Raw genomic sequence first — 26320 nt, 5'->3', positions numbered from 1 at the left:
CACTCTTCCTCTTCCACATGTTGGGCAGCGCAGAGTCGCTGCAGTCGCCGTCGTCATCGTCGTTTGTTTTGAGAGCTTATCGCATTTCACAAACGAGAACACACACAAAGAGAGAGAGAGGGGGAGGGAGAGGGAGAGGGAGACGGCAAACGCAGCAGGCGTCAGCAGCAGCAACAGAAGTCAGGTCTAGTCGAGCCGCAAGTAACTAACCTAACCTAACCCAAAGCTAACCTAACCTACGCTAACCCAATTCGAAGCCAGCTCGTTGAGTTCAATAACCCAACGACGACCGAACGAGCGCGAACAGCCCGAGCTGTCGCACGAAAAACCTAACGCGACTGGCAATCGTCATTTAACGAAGGCAGCCCGATGCAGTCGGCTAATGGTTGCGAAGAGGAGAAGGAGAGAGGGGCAAAACGCTTGCTGGGCTATCGCTGCAGCTCAAGACTACCTACAATATTTTTGTATATGCTATGCATAGAGGCCGCGCAGCCATCAAGTTATTACAATTCTGAAATATAGATTAGCTGTAAATCTAGAGTCTAATCAGCGCTGCGGCGCATACGCAACGCTTTGATTTGCATGCAAACACACACACACGCACACACACATGTACATGCATATGCGTCGTTTCAGTCTTTGCTTAGTGCTCAATTCTTCGTTCTTAGTTCGTTCTCTTGCTCTCTCTTGCCCTCTCTCTCGCTCGCTCTTGCTGGACTGCGCGACTGCCTCAACTAGAACTTGCTTGACTTGGTCGTTCGCCCAGTCGCTAAGTTCATTGCACTTGTGGCGTAGCGGCATATTTTGCATTAATCTGACCCTCTCGCTCTCTCTCCTACTCTCTCTCTCTCTCTCTCCACTTCACTCAGGCACTGCTGTCCTGCTGTCTATTTGGCGACCTATCTTTTGGCACGATTTGTGGCTGCCTTTTACTTTGCGCTGCGCGTTCGCATCGTTTCGTTTCGTTTCGCTTCGATGTTCCTTCCCCCTTCCTCTGCTTTTTCACTAAGCCAATGACCAAACAATAAGCTACAAATCTTCGCATGACTCCACAAATTAACGTTCGCTCTCCCTCACACACACACACACAGACACCCACTTAGCTACTCTCTCTCTCATTCTCTCTCCTTTCATAATCTTGAGTCTTTGCTGCGGTTTGGCAGCTCTCTTCGAACAGTGTCGAAATAATTGCATTAATTACAAAATAGAAAGGAAAATGTGCAAGGAAAATGGGCGAAATTATGCTTGTCACGTTGCATTTTGTAGGTTCTGTTAATTAAAAGCAATTAAAAATAGCTCGCGCCTCTCAACCGAATGGCCGGACAGCGAGCTGTCCGATCGAATTTTTAGTTTGAGTTTTAGTTTCAATTTTTTTTTTTTTTTTGCTTGCCATTTTCTTTCCCATTCTTGTGTTTTTTCGATACGTTTTTTTCTCTGTTTTTTTGCTTTTTTCTCCCCATTTTCTGGCGCTTGACAGTTCTGACGGAAACACGAAAATTTAAGGCATTTGAAAAGCGTCGCCTGTCGTATTATTAGAACACTTTTTGGTGAAGAGACACAGAACAAAACTAACAACAACAAAAAACACAAAAAATGCGAACATATGAAAATTTAGTTTAATACAGACAGTGGAAATCGAGTTTTCCTCTTTTTCCATTTTTCCTTTTCTTTTCAGAAAAAGAGCGACAAATTACGCGCCTATTTTTGGTGTTGCAAATGGGTTAAGCATTTCATTTTGTTTTATTTTTTATTTGTACATATTTTTATTTTTACTTTTATTTTTGGTGTTTGTCTGCGTTGCTAAATACGAAAATGGAACTAGTTCTCAGCATGCAAAATTCTTATTCGACTTTTTTAGTGTTGCTAATGCCTAGAATATTATTATTATGTCAAATGTTTTCCCTGATTTTAATTTTTTTTTTAAATTAAATTAAGTTTCATTTTATATATTTTTTAAATTAAAAAAAAAATTTTTTTTTCAGCGATAGATAGCGTCCTTTTAATTAAGAAAACCTTCTTTATTGCAGCACTTTACAACACTAGTTTGTATTTATATTAGTTCTTTGTAAGAAACATTTACTATTTCTATTCATTCCGAATTCTTTTTGTATTGTGTTAAGCTTAGCTGAATTGTACCTTCAATCGAATTGGAGTTGAATGACATGTTGCATCTGTCACCTAGTTGTTGCTGCTGTTGCTGTTGTTGTTGTTGTTGCTGCTGCTGTTGCTAGCTACGCATTGGGAAAATAACCAATGATTTGTCTATGGATTGGTGCCAGCTAAAATTCAAATAGCAACGTAACAGAGATTTACAACAAAGGCGCCCACATAACAAAAAAAAGAAGAAAAATAGAAAACAAATAGAAAAATAGAAAAAAAAAAATCAATTGCGAATTGTAAATTTGAATTGTAAAGGCTGCGGTCGCAACAACAACAACAACAACAACTACAACAACTTGAACAACTTTAATGCCTGAGCAGAGAATTGGTATTTGTTGTTGTTGCTGTTGTTGCTGTTGCTGCTGTTGTTGTTGCGCCCATTAAATGCAATTCCATCTACTTGACTTGGGCCGCCATCGAGTCACGTTTTTTGGTCTAGTCCAAGAGAGCGGAGTCTAGAGAACTATATGCCACAACAAGGTGATTGTACTGGTTAGCAACGTACGTACGTGCAGTTTTCTGAAGGCTGCCGAACGAGTTTAACAGGCAGCAACAACAACTGCAGCAACAACTGCAACAACAACAACAACATGCAACATGCTAAACTAGCAGCTAGTCAAAATCTATTTGCAAAATTGAGTTACATTCGATTTTGTTCTTTCAGAGTCAACATAAATTATATGCGGCTTAATTTTCACACACATTCAAAAGAGACAAGCAGAGAGAGCGAGAGAGAGAGAGAGAGAGAGAGAGAGATCAACAGCTACTGCTTTGACATTTTGGCTGCCAAAAATGTAGCTGTCAGGCCGTGTTTGCCCATGTTGCCTTCGATTGAGCTTATGACAACAACAACAACAGCAACAGCAACAACAACTGCAACAGCGACGTCATTAAGGCAAACCCAAAAGGGTCTGCGACAGCTGAATGGCCAAAGCAAAGCCATAACAAACAAACAAATGCCAAAGCGCCAAAGCGAACACAATGGGGGCAAAAGCGCCAATCAAGAGGTCGCCATTGGGCGCCACCTGAGATGAAGACTGAGAAGACGTGGAGACTGGCTAAGACTGCAATTTAAAATGCATTTGAAGACTGATTTAAATATGAATATAAGATAGATATGTATGTCAGTCATGGTCAATAAATATTTAGCAAAAAAAAAAAAATAAATAAATAAAATAAAAAAAAAAAAAAAAAAATATATATATATATATATATATATATATTTTATTTTTTTTTCTAAATATTTATGTATATTATTTTTTTTTTATTAAATATATTTATTTTTTTAGCATATATGCTTATATTTTTTTTTATATGTTTTTAACTTTACATTAATATTTTAAGTAATATTTTTTTGTAATTATTTTTGTAATATTTATAAGTATTAAAATTATTTTAATACAATTTTTTGAAGTATGACTAAATATTTTATATATATATTCAATAAATATTATTTATTTAACTATTATTACTTATTTTTTGAATACATATTATTTATTTATTTATATAATAATATTAATTTTATTTTTTATCATGATGAATATTAATAATTTAAATATTAATTATAATAATATATAATTTTTAGTTTGTTAATTAATATTATTGTATCATTACATAATTTGTATTAACTATTAGCTTTAGTTCTTTTTTAGGTAATATGTATTTTTAAATATTTTTAAGGAGTTCAATATTAAACATTTTATTATTAAAAATTGAGGAGAAAATCAAAATATTTTGTTTAAATATTTAAAATTACAAAAAAAAAAACAAATAAATATTTGTATATTTATTTTAGGCTCTTGAATTAAATAATTAAATGAAAAACATTAACAAATTTCCCTCTAAAATCAACAAATTTTCAAGTTTTAAACTATTCTTGTTTTTGCCCTATTGGAATTCGCTTTTGGCAAATGCATTTCAGTTTATTGACCGAATTGCTCATACGCACTGTTAACGGTAATTGCATTCGCAACGGCAACACTGCAAACGGTGGCCACGTCGCCCTTTCGGGGCATGCCTCTAATTTATGCAACATTTTGCAGCCTTTATGTCACGAGCGAGCAAAGCGAAGTAGCATGTACAACTACTACGGCCTAATGGGCCAACGGGCCAATGGGCAAATGGGCATTGGGCATGGCTAACACATATTACTCATACGCAGCGTAAGCACACACACACACACACGCACACACAGGCAAGCATATGAAGTGCTGCTGGCCCACATTAATTACCATAAAAATAGGCATACAAAAATTTGCAGGCCCGAAACTTTTGGCAGCGGGTGTAAGTGCATGTGTGTGTATCAGTATGTATGTGTGTGTGTGTTTGTGTGTGAACGCATTCATAGAATTTGTGACGGAAATGAGTTAGTGCCGTTTGCCATGCCCCAGCCATAAATGGACTGTAGCCAAGAGAGACAGCCACAGCGCCGGGTGAGAGGTGTGCAGGTGGGGGGGCGTGGCAGTGGTAGTGGGAGCTAGCGCCCAGCAGCAGTTAGCTAGGCTGCGCCGCTAAGCGCTGCATTTGACTTTTGCCGCTTGCATAATTATCATGCAACATGCGGCATTCAACAAAACGTCAAGATTTGTGGCAGCCAAAAGCCAGGCAGCAAGCGAGAGAGAGAGAGAGAGAGAGAGAGAGCGCGAGCGAGAGGGAGTGGCAACAGATATAAAGTTTTGGAGTGGAGTCACGCAATTTACGCACAAATTTTAAAGCGAGGGTGAAACAAAGAGTTGATGGCTGGCAAAAAAATAAAATAAAAAATAAACTAGGTTCACAAAATAAACATATACATAAATGAAATTAAAAATTTATAAATATATAATTCATATTAAATATAAAAAATAAATAATATTAAAAATTAATAAATATATATGATATATATAAAAAATATAAAAAAGCAAAAAAAAAAAATAAAAAATAAATTTTGAAATATAAAAACAAAATTTAAAATATAAAAAATTATATATATAAATATAAAAAAAAAAAAAAATAGATAAAGAAAATGCATTTTAAAATAAAAATAAAATTGATGTTAAATCAATATTACTATTTGTCTTATTTTTCAATAACAAAAAATTAAGAAAATAGTATAAGTGAAATTAAAAAATTAAAATAAAAAATATCTTTTAAACTATTTATTATTATTATTTTTTTTAATGTATATTTTTTTTTATATAAATATAATATTAAAATCATATTCATTATATATATTTTTAGAGAATATTTATTATTATGCATCTGTAAATAAAATATTATTATATTAATTATATAATAGTTCAATTAGAGCCGCTCCAAGCTAAGCCGCAGCACAGCGAGTCGTTTAGGCCCAGTTAACTGCACTGACTTGTGCTCTGCTCCTTGGCCAGCTTGCAGTTAACCTGGCCAAAAGCAAAGGCTACACAAGTCAGCCACTTCTGTTGCGGCTACCGATTTGCCCCCGCCTCATGTGAACATTGCCGTTAGTCAACAACAGCAGCGGCAGCAGCAGCGGGCCTATTTAGAGCCCCAAACACCTGGCCAACCCACCTCGATCACCTATGCCCACCTTGGTGATTGCCCTGCCTCAGGCGCGCATTCATTGTCTTAGGTTAGTGCCAGAGCAGCAAAGCGAAACAACAACAAAAACAGCAGCAGCAGCACCAGCAAAATCTCAAAAACAAAATCAGTTAAACGCCCGTTGGCCACTTGCGAGCAGCAACAATAAATTTTCCTAAGATTTTTCCTTTTCCACGCTCATTCACGAGAAATTGAAATGAGTATATTGGCTTTGTAGGTCTTGAGAGTTGAAATTTGAAACATGTAATCGGGATACTCTTGATTTATAAAGTGTTAAGATTTTCCCGAAACGCCCATTAAAGGCGTGGCAAAACGGGATATACGTTCTACGTTATTTCAGCAAGCTAGAGAGTCGAAATTTTGAATATGTAATAGGATTGCCACACAAAAATCATCATGATGTGGTGCATATATTTACGCCCTTGGGGGCGTGGCAGATCTTGAAAATCAGTATTTTCCACAGTTCAATTACTGTTGACAACCATTAGGGATTTATCATTGGGGGCGTGGCAAATCTGACATTGTTAGGGTCACGAATGAGTATTCAGCAGTCGATAAAACTCGACTGCAACGTTCTTACTTGTTTTTCTTATTCGTTGGGCTGCCTAAGAAAATCCAAAGCAAGGCGAAGCGAAACATTTCCCATTCCCATTCCCATTCGACTCGCGTGCTTTGTTAGCTATAGTTTTTATTGCTCATTGTTGTTGTTGTTGTTGGTTGTTAGTTGTTTGGTTGTTTGTTGCTCGTTGTTGTTGTTTGCTGGCTGTTAGCTGTGCCTCTTGGGCACATTTCGTGTTGCCTATCGCGCGTCAAATGTGCAGCCAAAGCCCCATAAATCAATTAGTTAGCGAGGGAGCGCGGCTCGGCGCACAGTAGGGTAGGGGGCGTGGCTTTTAGCAGTGGCAATTGTTTTTCGTTAAGCAAAGAGCAGCCTGCTACCAAGTGCGTTGAACCCCAGCGCTTGGGCAAAGGATGAAATCACAGCGGGAATTACGTATGAAGAAAATGCTTGGAAAATGCTATCAATAATTATGTAACTTTCACAGTTTATATGAAAATGTGTTTTTAAATAAATGTAAGAATATATTAAATATTAAATATTATATATTGATAGTGTATGCAGATTATTAATATTATATATTAAACAAATTTATGTGTGTTATCTTTTATAAAAAATTTTCAATTTATCCATTTTCTAATTTAATATTTTTATTATTATTTAACATATTATAACATATTTTTATAAATCATTTATTAATATATTGCCCATTTAAAATAATATATATATATATTAATAAAAAATTGTATTTTTGGTTTTAAAAAATAATTTAATAAAATATTGTCAAATAATCCATTTTTTTTTATACTATTTCATCATATTATTATTATTATTTTGTATTTTTTATTTAATATTATTTATTTTTATTTAATGAGCATGATTTTTGGTAATATTGCATGTATTCTAAATTTTTTAAGAAAATTTATTGTTTAAAATAATATTTTATTTTTTAAGTAAAATTAAAAAAAAATTAGTGATTGTATTTTATTTTTATTACGTATTTAAATTTTTTTGGAAAATCATAAATTTATTTATTTTCATATTTTAACTATTTTCTAAGCAATTTTTAAAGTATGTCAGCTATTTTAATTTTTTAATAATTTACTTGTGCAAAGTATTTAGTTATGTTTTTATGCCACTTTTGGTATTTTTTGCAATTTAGTTTATTTCTTTTTTTAAACTTGAAAAGCCTTTACATATCTATAAATAAATAAGTTTACAGCTTTGTGGGCAGCTTGAAGAGTTTTTGGCATTCGCACGCTTTTTAATGGCCAATGCCACGCCCACAGCCTACGCGAGGCATGATCATAAATAATGCATTAAACGTTTTCTAGCTTTTAATTATGAGGCTGGCCAAGTTGATTGTTGATTGTTGTTGTTGCTGTTGCTGCAGTTGCTTTGTGTTGTTGTTGTTGTTGTTGCTTTTCACAGCTGGCAAAACGCATAAAACTGTCAACAAATGCCACACAACATTTTGACTTATGACATCAGGCAATTACGAGCTGCAGCAACCACAACAAATGCAACAACAATCTATAGATGTGCGTGTGTGTGTGTGTGTGTGTGTGTGAGTGCAACTAGTTGCTTCTGTGCAACATTTGGTACAATGCGAAGAGCCATTTGCATGCAGAGTGCATTCAACTCAAGCCGCAACAAGCAACATACAACAACAACAACAACAACAACGACAACTGCAACATTAGCAGTAGTCCCAGCCGCAGTCGCCGTCGCAGTCGCCGTCGCTGCCGCAGCGAAGAAAGCAAAGCAAAGTCAATGCACTTTGGCTGCCTCTATTCCAGCATACATGTATACATGTATACATGCAGGCGTGTATGTGTATCTATGGCTTTTTTGCAGTTTTGTTGCGGTACTTTCATTGCTCAACAGCGACGTCAACGGCGACGTCAACTGCGTTCAACTATTTTGCAGCGAAGCTGGCGCGAGTTCGTTGACGTTTCTCAGCTGCTTTTGTTGTTATTGTTGCAAAATGTTGCTGTTATTCTTGTTGAGTATTTTCTAGAATGTTGCGCGCCAAATGTGCAATGCAATAAGTTGCAGCAGAGAAAGAGAAAGCAATGTGAGAAAACAACGTAATGACAAGCAGAAAAAAAATAAATAAAAACTGTCAAGCGCTTGGCAACATTTCGAGCTTTATTCCATAACAGCAACGATTAAAACTGTTAATGTTAAGCTAGCAGCATGCTGTGCATTGTTAATGAAATGAACTTTTGCCAAAATGCATGCAAAATCAGAGCTCTGTAAAATATTTGCCGCCTGGCAACATGTATAATTAGTGCAGGCCATGTGCAACATGTTGCTAACGGCAGCTAACAAATTTATATGCCATTTGGCATTAGACACATGTTAAGCGGCAATGAACTGTGCCCGCAACATTCTGCCAAGCCTTGCTGATTAGATTCTAATTGGAAACGGGCTAACTTGTTGGGTTTTTAGCTTCTTTTTTTTTTATTATATTCTATGTTGTTTTTATTTTTATAGCCCTGTAGCAGCAAAGAGCAAACAGCGCATTTAATTAGCAATAAAGTCAACAAGCGGCAGCCGAAAATACTTGAATTTATAGCCAGCAAAAACAAACACCCACAGCTCCAAAAAGCGAACAGGCTAAGCCACAAGGCAAACAACCCCAAGCCCCACAATTGCCAGCTGAAAAGGGGTAAGTAACCTCGAATGAAAGCAAAGCCACGTGCAGCAGCAGCAGCAGGCAGCGGCGAATGACACTTAAATGGGTCAGCAAAAGTGGCTCTGGCTTCGACTGCTGCCACCCCCAACAAAACAAACCCCAGACCCCAAAGCAAACCCAACTCTCTGTACCTCTCTCTCTCTCTCTCTCTCTGGGTTGTTTCATATTTACCCATACATATAGGAATATATGTATGTAGTGTACGTTTTACTATCACTCGTAGTTTTGCTGCACGTGTGTTTGTGTGTGGCATGCAGCATATAAACTTGCAACTGCAACTGCCGCTGCAGCCAGCCAGCTAGGCCAAGCCAGGCAGTCAGTTCATTGCACTATGCCCTCGCCCCAGTTACGTAGCTCGTAGTACTCAATGCTGTTGTTGTTGTAGTTGTTGTAGCTCTGTTGCAGCTGCACGTTCTCTTTGCCACACACACACACATCAAATTGTTAGATAAGCTTTGCTGCTGCTGCTGGTGGGCGTTTGCCCATATATTAATTTAATGCTATTTTTTTTTTCATGGCAAATTATATTTTGTTATTGTTTTTTCATAGCAACAATAATTGCTTATTGAATAAAGATATATATAATTTAATATAAGAGTTCATCTACAGCTCTGTGTGTGTGTGTGTGTGATTGTGTTTGTGTGTGAGCGTTGGCCTTGGCGTAACAACAATTCAAACAACAAAAATGTTGTATGGAAAAGCTTAACATAAAATCAAGTAAAATCATTATAAGTATTAAACATTTTCAAATTTTATTTTACTCTTTTTTTTTTGCCTTATTTAAAAAGTTAACAGTAAGCCAGAAATCCCTAACATAAATACAAGTAAATAATATTTTAAATAGTAACAAAAAAATTTTAATCTTCCAACTTTTCTCAAATGTTGAAACGCTGGAACGGAAGCTTTTGTGCTATAATTTATTTTTAATAAAAAAATAATTTTAATTAAAAATTGAAGCCCATTTCAACTTTATTTTTAATTTTTAAATATTAAAAACATTTTGTTAACATTTTCAAAATAACGTAACACAGAATTGTTTTATTAGGTCTGCTCTGCTTCGCTCACGCTTAAAAGCTGTTTGCTATAACAAGCCGCTGTTAACTTTTTTGTAGCATACTTTTGTGCCGTTTGCAGCTAGCGGTCGCTAGGTGGCGTAACATACATTAACAGCGCTGCTCCACACTTAACAGAAGTGCACTCGCATGCGAGTTAAATTTTAATAATTTCTACGTTTATATGTTATTAATTTAGTAATTTTTTTCTTTTAAATTATAAAAAATAAATACATTTTTGAGATTATATTACTTATTTTATTATTGATTATTTTCATTTGCATTTCTTAAGCTTAACCCAAATAGACAAAGGTTGTTGACCTAAATTGCAAAGTGCATTGAACTATTTGTAGGCAAAATGCAAAAGGCGTGTGTGTGAGAGCGCGAGCACGTGGAAAACGTTATGAACTAATGAAACAGTATTGCATAAATATTAAAAACACAAATAAACCAAATAACATAAAAATGATTGATAAAAATGTAATAAAATATTTAATATTAAATACAAATAAATAAATAAAATAATCAGCTGGGAAAAACGCAGCTGATAGAAATAAATAACAATATCAAAAGCCCAAATACTGCAGCATTTCTAGAACATTCTACACAAACATAAGCATACGTACATATATTTGTGTACATATAACAGAGGTTGTTCAACACCCCCACACACACTCGCACGCTGAGCAGGAACTGCAGTCAGTCGTTCAAGTGCATGTCAGAGCATTAACCTCTGATTGCATATGCATGTATATAAATATCAAACTGTGCTTGTGTGTGTATGTGTGTGTATTTGTGTCTGCCGCTCTATTTGGGTCCTAGCACAACACTAACACACGTACAAATGTGCACTCTCTCTCTCTCTCTCTCTGCGCCGCTCATTTGCTGCATTCAGCGTGTGCGCTCTCTTCGCCCTATTCCCGTTTTTGATTTTTTTCAGCATATTTTCCAATTCGAATAGAAGAGTCTGATTGTAGGCAAGTGAAACGGCAGCTGAGAAGGAAATGTCAAGATGACTGCAATTAAATAAGAGCTAAGTTGATTAACTGATATCTAATAACTTATCTATATTTTTATTATTTCAGCTCAGAAATTGGAGTTTATATTTCTATTTGTTTTTGTCGATTCGGATTCTCTGTGTGTGTTCTTTCTATATTTATTTTACGTATTTTCTATTTATTTTCGGCCAACCCTCCACATACTGCACAGACACTAATTTTTCCTCTCTATGCTCGAAATGATTATCAAGTGTATTATCATTGTGTTTCTCTCTCTCTCTCTCGCTCTTGCTCTCTTGGTCTTGCTCTATTGATGCAACGTCATTATTGATGCAGGTTAGGAATGTAATGAACAATTTTTAAATGGAACTTTTACCAGAGAGAGAGAGATGAGTCAGTCAGAATAGCAGTATTGAAAGCCTAGAGTATAACAGGCAGATAAGAATAGGAACTCAACGAAATGTTAATCATTTAACACGTCTATGTATATATACATTCATACATACATGCATAAGTAGATCAAAAATAATTTACGAAAACTCCACGTCGAAAATACAAGCAACTAAACTATTTCAGAGAGTGAGCACAATTGCCGCTGCATTTGCAGGCGAGAGTGTGAGCGCAGCACATTGAGGCCTCTCACGGCTTATGCTCTTTGCTGCTGTTGTTGTTGACTCTGCCTCTGCTGCTGCTGCTGCTGCTGCTACTGCCGCTTCTTGTGGCCCATGCTGCGTACGCTGCTTCGCCGTCGTAGCTGACATTGAACGAGTTCATTCACATTTACACAACCACACACACACTCATAGTCAGCTCTGCTCGCACACGCACAAGCATACACACACTTACTTACTTACTCGCTCGCTCGCTCGCACACTCACAACAACTGCACACACGAGAACTACACGAAGCATAAAATACATCAACAGCAACGCAGCTAAAAAGAAGCACAGCAAAAAACGCAACAACAAATGTATGCATGTATACGTGAGTGTGTGTGTGTGTGTGGAAAGGAAAAGAATAACAACAAATGTACAATAAATAAATATGCTAAATAATATGAAAGAACAAAAACATGTTGTATAACAGCCGAAGAGTAGCCGAGTGGAGCAAAGAAAGCAAACCATTCACGCTGACCAACAAGAGTGAGAGGGTGGGAGGGAGGTAGAGAGAGCAGGACAGAGGGACGCAAGCCATAACAGAAATCACACTCAAAAGCGCCAACGTCAACAAATACACACAAACATGTTTACCTATTTATGTACACACACGTGTGTGTATGTGTGTCTGTATGTCGGTTTTAATTTATTTTTGTGCCTCCGTTTGCTTATTTTTTCTACGTTTTGTTTTTATGCTTAAATTTGGAGGAATTATCGAAGACGGCGCAAATGAGCCATTCCCATAACATGGACTGGACGACACCACACAAATTGGGTCATTAGGCACAGTGGAAAAGTGTTGAAGAATGGTGTTGCCAAGTGAACAGAGAATATGGTAAATAGCCAAGCGATACCTAGATGCGGAAGGGCATGCGTAGGGAGGGACGAAAAAAACAGGCTTATAGGAGAATAGGCTAGGCATGCTGAGCTAGGTAGACGGATAGCTGGAATTGAGAAGTTGAAGGTTGAAGACAATAAAGAGATACATACGTACATATGTATGTATGTAAATTATATACAACTCCAATAAGTGTTAAGTAGAGCTTATAAGAATATTATGAAATGCGAATTCGAATAAGTAAGCGAGAAAATTTACCTTAACTGGCAGAGTGTGGGCTTTTAATTGCATATAATAACAGTACGAAATTCGAATTCGATATCGAAATATAACAGTGTTTGCTAAACTATAGCCAAGATTATCCCAAAAAGGCAGACAGTGGGCTTTTAGTTCATATGAATAGTACGAAATTCCAGCTCGAATATGATCCATGTATTTACATACATATGTATGTATGTATGTATATTTATACTAAATAAAATAGAGGTCAATAGACACATTGAAGGCTGGTTCTGGCCAGGTGCTCAAGCAAAGCCAAGCGAGTCAGATCTGGCCTGGGCGGAAGTATCAGCTACATGACGAACATCAGCAACAACAACAAAAACAATAACAACAACAACAGCAGCAATAATGATGACAGCATTTAACGCGTCGTATGAGCAATACGAAAATGGCAAAAAACCTCTAAAACTTGCTTCCTACTTCTAGAGACTATTTAAAGCGAGTGCGAGAGAGCGAGAGAGAGAGAGAAGGAGACATACTGCGTTCGTGCGTGTGCAAAGAAGGGCAGGACAGGTTTTCGAGCCAGCTAGAGCCAGCGTAGCTGCTGCTGGGACCCTGTGCCTTTAGCATAACCTTGAACTTCAAAAAAGCACGTACGAGCAGCTTGTTAATAGGCCTACCTGCCAGACGAGCAAAACATACATACGCATGTATGCATGTGTGTGTGTGTGTATGTATGTATTTAAATTAGCGCATGTGTGTGACTGGAACATTGATAAAAGCGACGCGAGCTACTTAATATCATTATACATAAAGAGAGCGAGTTATATAGGCGCAAAAATATATACATACATGTATGTATATTATACATATATGTATGTATGCATATATGTATGATATAAAAAACTCACCAATCCACAGCAAAAAGAAAAAAAAAACGTTCCAAGAAACCCAAAGCTCAAGACTGGACGACGATTGGTCAAGAGCAAAGTCAATGAACTTGCCAAAATTATATAAAAACAAAATATATACGCAAAAAAAAGAAAAGGCGAGCGCAAAAAAAGCGTAAAAGAATATTCGCAAAAAGCAGCGGGCCAAAGTCTTGGAAAGTTTGAAATTTCAGACGCTCAGACGTCTCGGCAGCCCGCAAGAAAGAAACCAATGCTAAACAAATAAAAATAACTACAACAACAACAACAACGACGACAAAGGATCGCAGACGAGAGAGCAAGAGCGAGAGCGAGTGAGAGAGCGAGAGAGCAAACTGGAACTGGAAACTGGCTGTTAACCTAATTCAAGGACGTCATTGAGACATTATTCCCGACTTTGGCGGCAGCGCGGCGAATATAAGGGAATAGGGCAAACTACTTTGCCAAGGTTGTGGAGTGAGCGAGAGAGAGAGAGAGAGAGAGGGGAGAGAGGAAGAGCGAGGGAGAGCAACTGCAAGAGCGAGCGGCTGATTAAGCTCGGGTCCACTGCAGTGGGAGGGAGGGAAAGACAGAGCGGCAGAGTGACAGAGGGAGACAGAGAGGGAGAGGGGAGCACGATCAGCATTGGGCTTGGGCAGCGGCGGGCGAATGAACTTGCGGCAATTTTCAATGTCACAGACAAAAGGGCTAAACACGGTGGTGCTTGGCTACGGCGGCGGCTGCTGCTGCCACTTCTTGTTGCTGCTCGTTGGTGGTGTTTGCAGGGTTCAGGATACTTGTGATTTATTTTATTGCGACGCAATTTATGCAAGGACAAACAGGAGCAACGCAGGTTTTCATGTCTGCCACGCAATTGCCAATCTATGGATGAAGTTGTTCCTGTTCCTGTTGCACAGCAACAACCCTCCGACGGCACGGGCCCTTTACCCTTGCCAGCGAGAGGTCAACTGAGTTCAATGTCAGCGCAGACGGTGTCCCGGTGGTTGCTGCCACAGCAGACACCCCCTCAAATGCTTACATATGTATGTATGTATATGTAGTGGGAGTCAAACTTACCTTGCAGCCCTCGCAGGAATGCACGCCATAGTGAAAGCCGCTGGCCTTATCTCCGCAGACGCGACACAGCACAGTGGTGCCATCGAATTCTGCAAAGGGAGAACAAAGGAGAAAATCGATTAATATGAAAATCCATGAAAATGCAGTAAATAGATATAAAATTCATTTAAAATGTATAAAAATATTTCAAGTGCAACATAATCTAAAATTTATGCATAATATAACTTTTGAGCGCATATTTAATTAATTAAAAAAACAAAACAAAATTAGTAGCATTCATTTCGAATTTAACTCTTAAGATAATCTCTGTAAATCTTGATAATTGAGCACGTCTCAGTTAAACTTTTACTCTCCGCAGCAGTCGAGGCCAATGCCGAAGAAAGTAAATACAGACGTAATACTTTCTTTGCACACGAAGAGCCACTCGCTCGCTCGCTCGCTCACTCGCCTGGCCAATGCCAATGTCAACGAAGAAAGCAGCAAAACAGAATGGGCAACTGGTTGAACTTGAGCTTGTTCTGGCCAAGCAGCACAAGCGAGCGAAAGACAACGAGCGAAAGACAGAGACAGAGCGAGAGAGCGAGGGGAGTGTATAACACGTGAAGACAATTGCAGGCAGCAAGTGTTACGTAACTTTCACCGCAAGCGGCCAAAGAAAGCAGGCGAACGAAGAAAGTAAACAAAGCAGAACAAGAATCTTGCGCCAAGATAACAAAACAAGAGAGCCAGAGCGACAACCACACAGGCGAAAGACTTTCTTCAGCAGCGCACACACACACAACACACACACACACACAAAACAAAAACTGGTTTTCATACACAAGAAAGTCTTACGCTCTGCCTTGCTTTGCTACGCTCTTTGCTCTTCTGCTGCGCTGTTCCTCTGCTTCTTTGCTTGCTCTGCTCGCTCATTTGCCATTGCCCGCTGGCATAGAGCTTGCGTGCTAGAGCGAGCTGGCGCTACACGCATTGTCTACACTCGTGCACAAAAACAATTGCAAACTGCCATCGGCTTGCATGCATGCTCAAATATGCTGCCCATACACAGACGTACATACATACATATGCTGCTCATCATTAGCAAGCGCAAACGTCATTATCTACTATGTGGTCATGATCATGAAAGAGGCGCTGTTGCTGCTGTATTTGTTGTTGTCGTCTCTGTGTGCCAGACACGCTTCGATGTCTGCATTTGGTAGTTGTTGATGTTGCTGTTGTTGTTGTTATTGTTGTTGTCTCGACAAGTTCACTGACATTTTGCACTGCAGATCGTTGCACTTTTGCTGCAGCAACAACAAATCTTGCTTTGCCACTGTCGTTGCCGTTGCGTCTGTCGCTGCCTATGCATCTACCCACTGTCTCTGCCTCTCTCTCTCTTTCTCTCTCATTGCCTGTGTGCGTGTGAAATCTTTAGTTCTCTTTAATTCAAACTAAAACTCGAATTGCATTGATCAAACCCATAATGCTGTGGTATTATATAGATAAATGCATGCAGATTTCTTATCAATGTTTATATAGAATATACCTGCATATTTACACACACATACACATGTTATGTGACGCATTGCCTGCCCTTTAATTTTTTTTTTTTTTTTGCCTATCTATTGATAAGCGCCAGTTCGCACGAATAGCTCTGCTTAGTCTTTCTCTTCTGTCTCTATCTCTTTCTCTTTCTATTTTTTTAATATTACACTTTACACGTGTCGTCGATTAACAAATTGAATTGTTTTAGATGATATAAGCGAGTGTCGCGTGGGGTGGGGAGTGCGACATCGCTGACCTTGTTGCTTTGTTTATAGGAACACGCTCGTGAATGGATTACAAAGCAAGTTTCCAAAACAAATCATATGTATGTATGTGTGTATGGGTGTGAGTATTTAAGCCAATATAACATTCTCTCATGACGTCAGTCGTACAGAATCCCTTTAGTGTATCTCTTGGGTATGTAGGGGCAGTCAGACAGACAGACAAATTGTAGGGGAGAGGCAAGGCGTAGGTGTTATTATTACTGCGCCCACATTCCGTTATATATATTTTTAAATATGTGCCACATGGAAATTATATGTATATACATACAAAAAAAATAAATAAATAAATATAAGCTGACTATAAGGTACTCTATAATAAACTGAAACCATAGATTATTTACATATGTACATTTAATTATACATACAGTAGAAGGTATATTCCCATTTAAATATAAGCCATTTCAATTATACTATGTTTTAAAATTAGCTTAAATTCGCAATTAAAAATTAGAAATTTGTAGAAAACAAAACCTCTGTTGTTTTTAAATCTAAGCTGATAAGAACAAATTTGGCGGATGTACACACACACATACTCATAAATATATAGGGTAAATTTAGATATGGCTATAACGCAAAAATGCTTCCTGATTTAAGAAACGACTAGTCCAGTTTTTTATACATATAGAAAAATTGTTTAAATTAGATATGTTTTGTTTTTAATTACTAATAACAATTAAGCTTAACAAGAAATAGAAGCTGATTAACCAGTTCACCGCACATTCTCAAGTGAAAGATACGACATACATAGATAGATTGTTGGATAGATACGCAAATCTTTTGTCCAAGGACATTTTTTGGCTGTATAATAGATATGAGAATCTATAGCCGATATGGCAGAAGAATTCATGACTATTATCTAATACGCACACTGCACACGCACACAAACACACAAAGAGGCGACCTTGAAAGTTTCATTCACTTCACACGAACACAGCCTGTGGAGCAAGGGGGCGGGGATGGTGTGCGGAGCGAGCAGCACTATCAGCTAGAAAGAACAACAAACAAACAAATGGCAGCCCCCAACACTCACACACACACACACGCACACTTTTGCATAATAGTTGTATATGTATTGAGGCATACAAACAAATTAATTCCGACAGCTCAACCAAAATTTTCGGCTCGCTTGATATGAAATACACACAAACACACACTCACACATAGTGCTATAATAGAAAAGAACACACACACGACACGAACACTCACACACACACACACACACACACATGTGTGTAGACAGAAGAGAGCGAGCGAGAGCGAGAGGTGCGCCTGCCATATTGGTAATGTTCTGAGTCAAAAAACGCAACTAAATTAAAATTTGACATTGAAATTTTTCGTTCGTCGTCGCTTCGTATCTCTCGTGCTCTCCCGCTCGCACCAATCTAAATCAATAAATAAAAGTTTAGCGCGTGCAGCCTAGAGAGCGAGTGAGCGCGCGAGAGTCGTGTGCAAGCTGTTCTCGCGCTCGGTTTAATTCTCACTTGCTCGCTCGCTCCCTCATTCGTGCGTTCGTTCGCTCACTCTCTGCTCGCAGCGCCAATGCGGAAATGTTCGTACAGGTTTATTTTATTTATTTAGTTTTTTTTTATTTTTTTTTATACGAAACAGACGCAAGTTCAACGTATCGTGCAATAAAATTCAATTTTCGACAAAATATTTAGCCAGTTGTTGGGTTCAAAAAACGCAGCTGAGGTCGCGCATATTTTGAATGCGGCGCCTTGTAAAATGGGCGTGCACGGCCGCCCACCAATGCGTCTGGCTCGGGCTGGTTCATTGAATTATTATTATTATTATTATTTTTTTTTTGGGAAACATGTGATCCAAACGTAAACGTGCCAACGATTTGTTGCAGCGCCGCCTGCGATTATGCAATAATGCCATTCGCACTGCATTAATTTAATTCAAATTAATGATCGGCGAACGACCGCGCGATTCATACAAAATGCGTGCATTGACTTGACTTGACTTGTCTTGACTTTTCTTCTCTCTGATTTCTTTTTAGGTGCCTTGCACTTTCTGGAGCAGCTGGCAAGGTTGACGATCGAGCTTGGCTGTGCTGGGGCGTGGGAACATATTTAGTAAGAGTTATTAAAATGCAGCAGCAGCAGTTAATGAGTGAGAAAGAGAGAGAGAGAAAGGTAGAGTTGTGAATCACTTTAGGAATTCAAATATTCTGGGGGTTCTCGCTGCGTTGACTCCGCGCAAAGGGTGAACAGTCTCTCAGCTGCTGTCATAAATAAGATTTCTGTTTTAAGTAATGCACATATCAAAATTGACTGGCCCTCAGCTGCTATACGAATTATCAATTCAAATGAGATTGCGACTTGAGAGATCATGAAATATATGTGTATGAATATTATTTGTGTGATTGCAATAAAAGTGAATGGAAAATGCTGATCAGCTGATCCCCAGAGTGAGGGTGAGGGAGAGGGAGTAAGAGATAACTCTTGCGACTTTTAAAGACAAGTCAAATTAACTTAAGTAATCAAATTCTTATTTAAGACTGAGCTAAATTAAAATACTCTAGGATACCAGAAAATGAATCTATAATAGATCGTTCTACTGCCAATCATAGATCAATACTGATCATTGATTAAAAACCAAGAGTCTGAAGAACTTTAAAATGTTTAAGCATTTAAAATAAATAAATAAAAATAATAAAATAAGTGAATAGAAATATAGATTCATATAATAGAACTGATCATCGTAGGATCATTATCATATAGACATACATGGAAACGATCATTGTTGTTGTCATAGAAAACTAACATATACAGAGACATGGAAGTGATCATAATTTATATCCAATAGTAATATAAAAGTGATCATTATTAAACATAGACCATGATGACTTTTAAATGATATATTAGTCTAGAAGCTGAGCTCTAAAGCTGTCCATATATAATAAGCTGGCTCAGACATTTGAATGCCTTCTTATGCTAATGAGCATACGCAGTTTAATGAACTATGTCTGTGTTATGATGATCATAATGATCTCAATAGCCGCCTATATAGCCAACTTCCAACATTGCTTTGCCTAATTTACTTCGTCTTAAATCTACAGGTAAAAGTAAAGCCCACAATAAATTCACATAAAGTTGCAACACACACACACACACACATTTGAAAATAATTGCAAAAAAATTAAAAAGGGTTTTACTTTCAATTAAATAGTTTTCACTTTTACTAGCTGCCTCTTCCCCTCTCTCCCACACACTCACTCGCTCTCTCTCTCTCTCTTTCTCTGCATAGAGAATTGTCCGGGGCTCCATTGGGTCTTTGACCGTTTCAATAAATTTCTAAAATGCACAAATAATTGTGCCAATAAAAATAAACACGACGCAGAAAAACTTTCCAAGCAAAAGTTCAAACGCCGCCTACGAAAAGCGAATAAAAATAAAAAAACAGAAAAACAACGAAAAGCAACGAAAAAACCAAAAAGAAAAATACAACAACAACAACAATAAAAAAGCAGAAAGAAACGAAAAACTGCAAAGCAAATAACTTTTCTTTCTGCACAATTGTAGCGCGGCGAGGCGAGGCGCCGCTTGAGCTTGCATTGACTTTCACCGACATTTCAACAAAGCCAGACCTCACTGTGGCTAGGGATACGATCAGCGCAGCGCGGCAACCGGACGGACGAGTCGGTGTCGTTGCCGGAGTAGTTTGGAGTCGTCGAAAATGTCAAAGACAATTTGACAGCGAATTTAAATTAAGTGCAACCGCAACAGGGGAAGGCAAGAGCGAAAGAGAGAGAGGGGCAAAGAGAGAGAGAGAGAGAGAGAGAGAGAGGGGGGGGGGGTGCTGGGTAGGCGCCTCAAGTGCGCTCAAGAGCTGCTGCGTTTTGGCCATAAATTGACTGCGCTTGCGCAGTGAAAACTAAAAGTGAATTTCTGCAGTTGCATTCGCTGCGCTTCGTTTCGGCTCGCTTTGCTTTGCTTTGCTTAGCTTCGCTTTGCTTTTCACTTTCGTTTTCGCAATTGAAATTAAAAACTTGGCTAACGGATGCATTTACAAATGCCAACTGCACACATGCACACATATAACTATATATATATATATGTGTATGGGTATATCGGGGTAGCAATGAACTTGGCTTGGCATATCAAATGCATTCGCCTAGTCGCCCATTTTTTTGTTTTTGTTTGGAGAAATGCAACGCCAACAGACGCAAATAAATAAACGCATTTTTTGTTGTTTTTTTTTTTGCCTGCTTGTTTTTTAAATAATAGAAACAAATAAATAGAAAACAAAAATGCAAACGCATAATACGACGACATATAAACATTATTTGGCTTTGGCTCTGGCCATAGACGAAAATTTCACTTTCCTCGGGACAGGGCGTGCAAATAAATATACGACGGGCCATTCAGATTAGATTGGATTCGAGCTTAAGTTATTGAGCTGCATTTTTCAACAGCAGCAGCAACAACAACAACAACTGTTAAGAAATGTAAAGAAAAGTTAACGGAACGAACTGAAGCTAGTGAAAATTGTAGGCGAGATGTGGGAATGGGAGATATATGGGAGTAGATATATATATGAGAGCTGATATAGACATATTTTTAAAGTGTAGGGGAAAATTGGATATAATTATTAGAGGCCTGCATGACTAATAATAATTTATTATCGAGAGACTTCTTAGAGTACTTCGTACCTAGCCTAAGTCTTTAATGTACTGAATAGATGACAATATATTTTTATAATTTTTATTCTATGAAATTTATTATATGACAATATAGTAGGATATTATTATTTTATTTGTATTTTATGAGATTGATGCCAATTCAACTGAGTGTAGCTTGGCCAACAGAGTTTGAATTTCTAATTTTTTATTTTTTTTTTTTTTTATTTTTTTTTTTTTTTTAAATAAATAATAAAAGAATGAATAAATAAAATAATAAATTTCTTATTTAGGTTTTAACATAAAGATATTTTTTAGGGATTTAGCCACTGCGTATTATAGTGCTAATACGATTAATAATGTTCCCAATAGCAATATTTAATAATATTTTTAATAATAAAAAATAAAAAATTATGTATGCGTAATATAAACAGAGGTGAACAAAAACAAACTAAAAACAAAATCTCTTACAAATCCAGACCGCATATAGAAAATTAATAAAATTAAATTATTAAAAAATAAATTACAGTAAAATAAACTAAAAAAAATAATTGAAAATGATTGATTAAAAAAAAAAAAAAAAAAAAAAAAATTAAATGTAAGAGGAATATAAATGTGATGAATATTATCATTAAAATATAAATAAAAGTATGTAGTGTAATAATAATCTCACTAAAGTAAAAACAAAATTCTATTAAAAATAATAAATATTAAAAAAAAAAATAAATAAATAAAAAACGATAACTAATTGACAAAATTTAAAGAAAAAAAAAATTAGTTTAAATAAGTACACAAAATAATATGTTTAAAATGCTCAATAAATAAACAAATTGAATTGAATATAATAATACTTTTTATTTAATTTTTTAGTTTGATAATTTTGAAATTTATGACTAATTAAATTAGTTAATTTTTTTGTTAATTTATGATGAACATTTCATTGACATTTCAATCCACATTTGACCATAAAACTAAATCAGAATCAATGTGAAGCGTTTCAAACTCAGCTATACTACATCTGGAATCTGAAGTTGGATTTATTACAGCTTCAGCATAATAAACACTGTCTGTGCGTATAGCTCGTCTGCTGCCCATACTTATAACGTCATTAATGGGGGGTTTTGCCTTGACTCATCGCTTTGAACTCGAGTTGAGTCTGCGCGACTGCAGCGCAGTGATTTATAAGTTGTTGCTTTAGATAACCCAGGCGGGCTGACTGGCTGACTGGCTGGCAGTGCATTAACTCTCTTCCTGACATTGAGATACAGTTATTTTTATAACTCAATACACACGTACACGCATACGAGTTAATTGAACTCGCTCGAACTTCGAGCTGGACTTGACGCTTCGCATTTCTCGCATTGTATGCGGAACGACCTTGTTGACTGAGTGAACGACTGACTGAACGATTCGGAAGCGTTACTTTGGCTAACCAATTAACATGACGTCAAAAAGTCAATACACTCATTAAAACCTTAGCCTTAACACCCCAAAAGCCAATTATATATATCTATATATATATAAGCTTCCGTTTCAATCAGCTGCTCTGTTGCTAACTGCGAGCAGTTTTTTTTTTTTTTTTTTGCTATTTTTTTTTGGTTTTTGTTTTAGACTTAGCTCAGACTTAGGCCTATTGCAATATTAATTTAAAGTCCAAGGTTCTTAAAGCGGAAACATGCGGTCAATGCTGCGAGTAGCATAGACATACAATACAGTGAGCACTCGATATGAGCATTTCAATTTGATGATAAGCGAAAGCAATTTATAAAGTTTTATTCTTATATCTTATAAATTGAATATAGAAAATATAAATTAAATTAAATTAAATATAAATTATATTTTTTTTATTATTATATTATATTAAATACTGAAATAATATTTGTATATTTATATTTATAATATTTATGTATTTTATATTTATAATATTTATATATTTTATGTATAAATTTATAGTTCTTTCATTATATTATAAGTTCTGGATTTCTCCAGTTTTTCCAGTTTAGCTGAGTTTTTCTCTCTCTTAATATAAAAAATATAAATTACATATTTTTTACTATTATTAATTAATGAGATGATATTATTATTATTTTTTTTTTTTTATATTATAAATTCTGCACTCCCAACTGGATTTCTCCAGTTTTTCCAGGCTAGTTGGGTTTTCCCCTCCCTCTCTCTCTCCCTCTCTCTCTCTCCCTCTCTCTCTCTCATATTATCCTTACATTTACATTCTAACACAGTTTTCCCTTTTCAAGGAACTCACCAATATTCAGCTCTGGTTCACCCTTGACCGAACTGGCGACAGTTGTATCCATAACTGGGTAGGATTTGATATATTCCGGCGTCTGTGGACGCGAATCGGCGGGCATGACCACGATTTGGCCATTATTGGGCTGAGCGGCGGGCACAGCGACCGTTAGCTGATGATGATGATGATGAAGATGTGGCTGTTGCTGTTGACCATGATGATGGCCAGCATTTGGATAGCCATGCACGTTGGCGCCCTCTGTCGCCTGATGGTGATACATGGCGGCCATATGATGATGGGCATGATGGGGCGACTGCTCGAAGGGCGACTGCGGCGGCTGGTGGGCCAATAGCTGTGGCGCCTCGGTGGTGCTAACCACCACACTGGAGCTGGACTTGTTCACATAGATGACATTGCTGTGCGGCATTTTGCTGGCCAGTGCCACACCTGTGGGCGGCACAGTATCCATTTCTGTGACAGGTGCGACCTGGTGCTGATGATGGTATTCCGTCTTGAAAATGACGGCGCTGCCGCTTGGCTGCTGCGGCGGCTGCTGCTGCTGCGACGGCGACTGGGACTGAGACTGTGACTGTGACTGGGATTGGGTTTGCGATTGCGATTGAGGCGCCTGTTGGCCCACAATTAGTTTGCTGTGTTGATAGTAGGTGGAGACGCTTGTGTTTGGCGGCAGCTTGAGCGCATTCTCCAAATGGGATCGGCCAGCCATGAGCAGCTGGGAATTGCTGGCGGTGGTGCTGCTGGGCTGGCCCAGGCAGATCACCGAGGTTGTCTTTGATTCAGACGCTTCCATGGCGCTGCTGCTCGGCTGACAATCGGAACTGTCCGCGGACATGAGCATTTTGCGTGAGGACGTGAGAACGGGATCGGTGGACGACACTGCACTTGGTATACAAATCAAATAGATTATCTCAATTTGGCCTAAACAGGCATTGTTGTTTGTGCACTTGTTATTGTATTATTGCGGGCGATTGCCACAATTGGATATTGCATTTGCATGCATCAATTTCTTCACAGGAGAAACACTTGGATTTGTCACTTGCAGAGGGATATTCAAATATTTTTCAAAAATATTTTTCCAAATTTTTTAAATATATTTTTGATACATATGTATTTTTATTAATTTTTTTTTTTTTTTAACTTTATAATTTTTTTTTTTTTTTTTTTTGCCAACTTAACGGATGTGCGCAACGCGAGGTACACGTAAAAAAACGTTAACGACAGCGAATTTATAGCGATTTATAGCGAACGACAGCGACAGCGACGACGACGACGACGGAGCTAACGACGATCCGTTCGCTGCGATGTTTCAACGTTGAATGAAAGGAAAATCAACACTCGCATTGGATCTTGTTTAATTTTTCGGCCAGTCGCCGTTGACGTCGTCGACACAGAGAGAGAGAGAGTGAGAGAGCGTATGGCCAGTGAGAGCGCCATTCGTACGCTCGCTCACGTGCTCTTGAAATATATATAATGAAACATGTGTCGGCGGGGCGAGCATAAGAAAACAAAACATCAACAAGAGCGAGCGCGCTGAGTGTGTGTGTGTGTGTGAGTGTGCGTGTGCACTGGGAGAGAGAGCAAGAGTGAGAGCGAGATCTAACTGCTGTTCGCTTACGTAGCGCACTTGAGGGTGTTGCTTAGACACTCACACACATACACACACATACAGAAACACTCACTCTCTAGTTAGCCACCCCAGCAGCGCCCAATTTGTCAGCCTGGTAGCCCTTTTAACTACCCTGGCAACAGGCGGTTGCTGTTTCGCGCTCCTTCTCTCTCTCTCTCTCACTCTCGCTCTCTCGTTGCCGTGTCGAGTGAAACACATGTCGCCAATAAAACCGATAGCCGGCCCAAGGTAAACGCCGCTCAGCGGTTAATGTACTCTTTTAGCAATGATGAATCCCATTGCCAGGCATTATAATCATTAACATCAATATCATGATCAACATCATCATCATCATTATCATCACTATTATTATCATGCATGAACATATAAGCTAGTTCATGGCGCTCCATGCGTTCGTTCAACAAGTTCAATAAAACTTAACCAAGTTCATGCGCTCAGTGAAATGCTGTTTTCTTTCGGAATTTTTTTTTTTCTCTTTTATTCGAATTTTTTTTTTGAATCTTTTTCGAATGCAATTTATTTAATTACCACTTGTTGCGTGTATAATTAAAATTATATCACAATACAATGCAGGCGCCCAAGTCATTGACACGATGCCGTTGACATTTCGAGTTGAGCAAATTCATAAATGATTTTTAATTAAATGAAATGTAAATAAATATTTACATATACACATACATATGTATATATACGACAACCCGTTGAGCCGCCTCCTGCCTAGGTCAATGTGAAATTCATTTCCTGTTGTCAACGGGCAACTGACAGAATCGAATGCCACGTGTGGTCAGCTAGGCTGCTACTGCTTCTTCTTCTTCTTCTTCTTCTGGCTACGTCTCTAGCCAAGGTTAAGGCTCGCAATCTGACTCTTTCGTTCTCTCTCTCTCTCTCTCTCTCTCTCTCGTCTCCTCAACGTTTGCGTGGGTGCTCTACGTTTTGGTTTTCCGACAAAAATAACTTGCTGCAAGTTATTTTCCCCCAGATATTTTCAGCATATTTCAGTGTTATTTATTGGAGAAATGTTTTTCAAAACAACACGAAAATTCCAGAGAATTGTGGGTGTGTCAACCATAGAGATTAATTGACTAAGCCAATTGTTTATATGCATAGAAAATCTGATCTGTTTATAAATCAGATATATAGTTGTAATAATCTATATAGACAAGATACTCTTTGTCAATGTTGTCATTTGATAATCCCTGATTCACACACATACATAAGTATGCCACAGCGTAATGTCAACAAACAGAGTTGAACAAAAAAGAAAAA

The 26320-nt window shown here is 37.6% G+C and overlaps 1 protein-coding gene and 1 long non-coding RNA gene across 4 annotated transcripts in view; one reads left to right on the top strand and one right to left on the bottom strand.

The window, feature by feature from the left end:
- The window catches only part of LOC6582911 (ecdysone-induced protein 75B, isoforms C/D), a 117820-nt gene that overhangs the window by 32719 nt on the left and 58781 nt on the right, over positions 1-26320 (bottom strand). For 2 of the 3 annotated variants that reach the window (XM_032731948.2, XM_044010080.1), the window contains exon 2: positions 14730-14818. In XM_032731948.2, the coding sequence (XP_032587839.1) occupies positions 14730-14818 (89 nt within the window). Of the gene's footprint in view, positions 1-14729; positions 14819-23421; positions 24554-26320 lie in introns of those variants that run through there. The other variant, XM_015162646.3, reaches the window with a different exon arrangement.
- On the top strand, positions 12553-13791 carry LOC122757573. Its single transcript, XR_006357654.1, has 2 exons — positions 12553-13598; positions 13666-13791. It is a non-coding gene; the product is annotated as an uncharacterized LOC122757573 (long non-coding RNA).

The sequence above is a fragment of the Drosophila mojavensis genome, unplaced genomic scaffold (assembly GCF_018153725.1).
Source record: "Drosophila mojavensis isolate 15081-1352.22 unplaced genomic scaffold, ASM1815372v1 contig_74, whole genome shotgun sequence".
Lineage (NCBI taxonomy): Eukaryota > Metazoa > Arthropoda > Insecta > Diptera > Drosophilidae > Drosophila > Drosophila mojavensis.
Note: the sequence above shows the minus strand (reverse complement) of the source record. Positions and strands in the feature narration are given on the sequence as shown.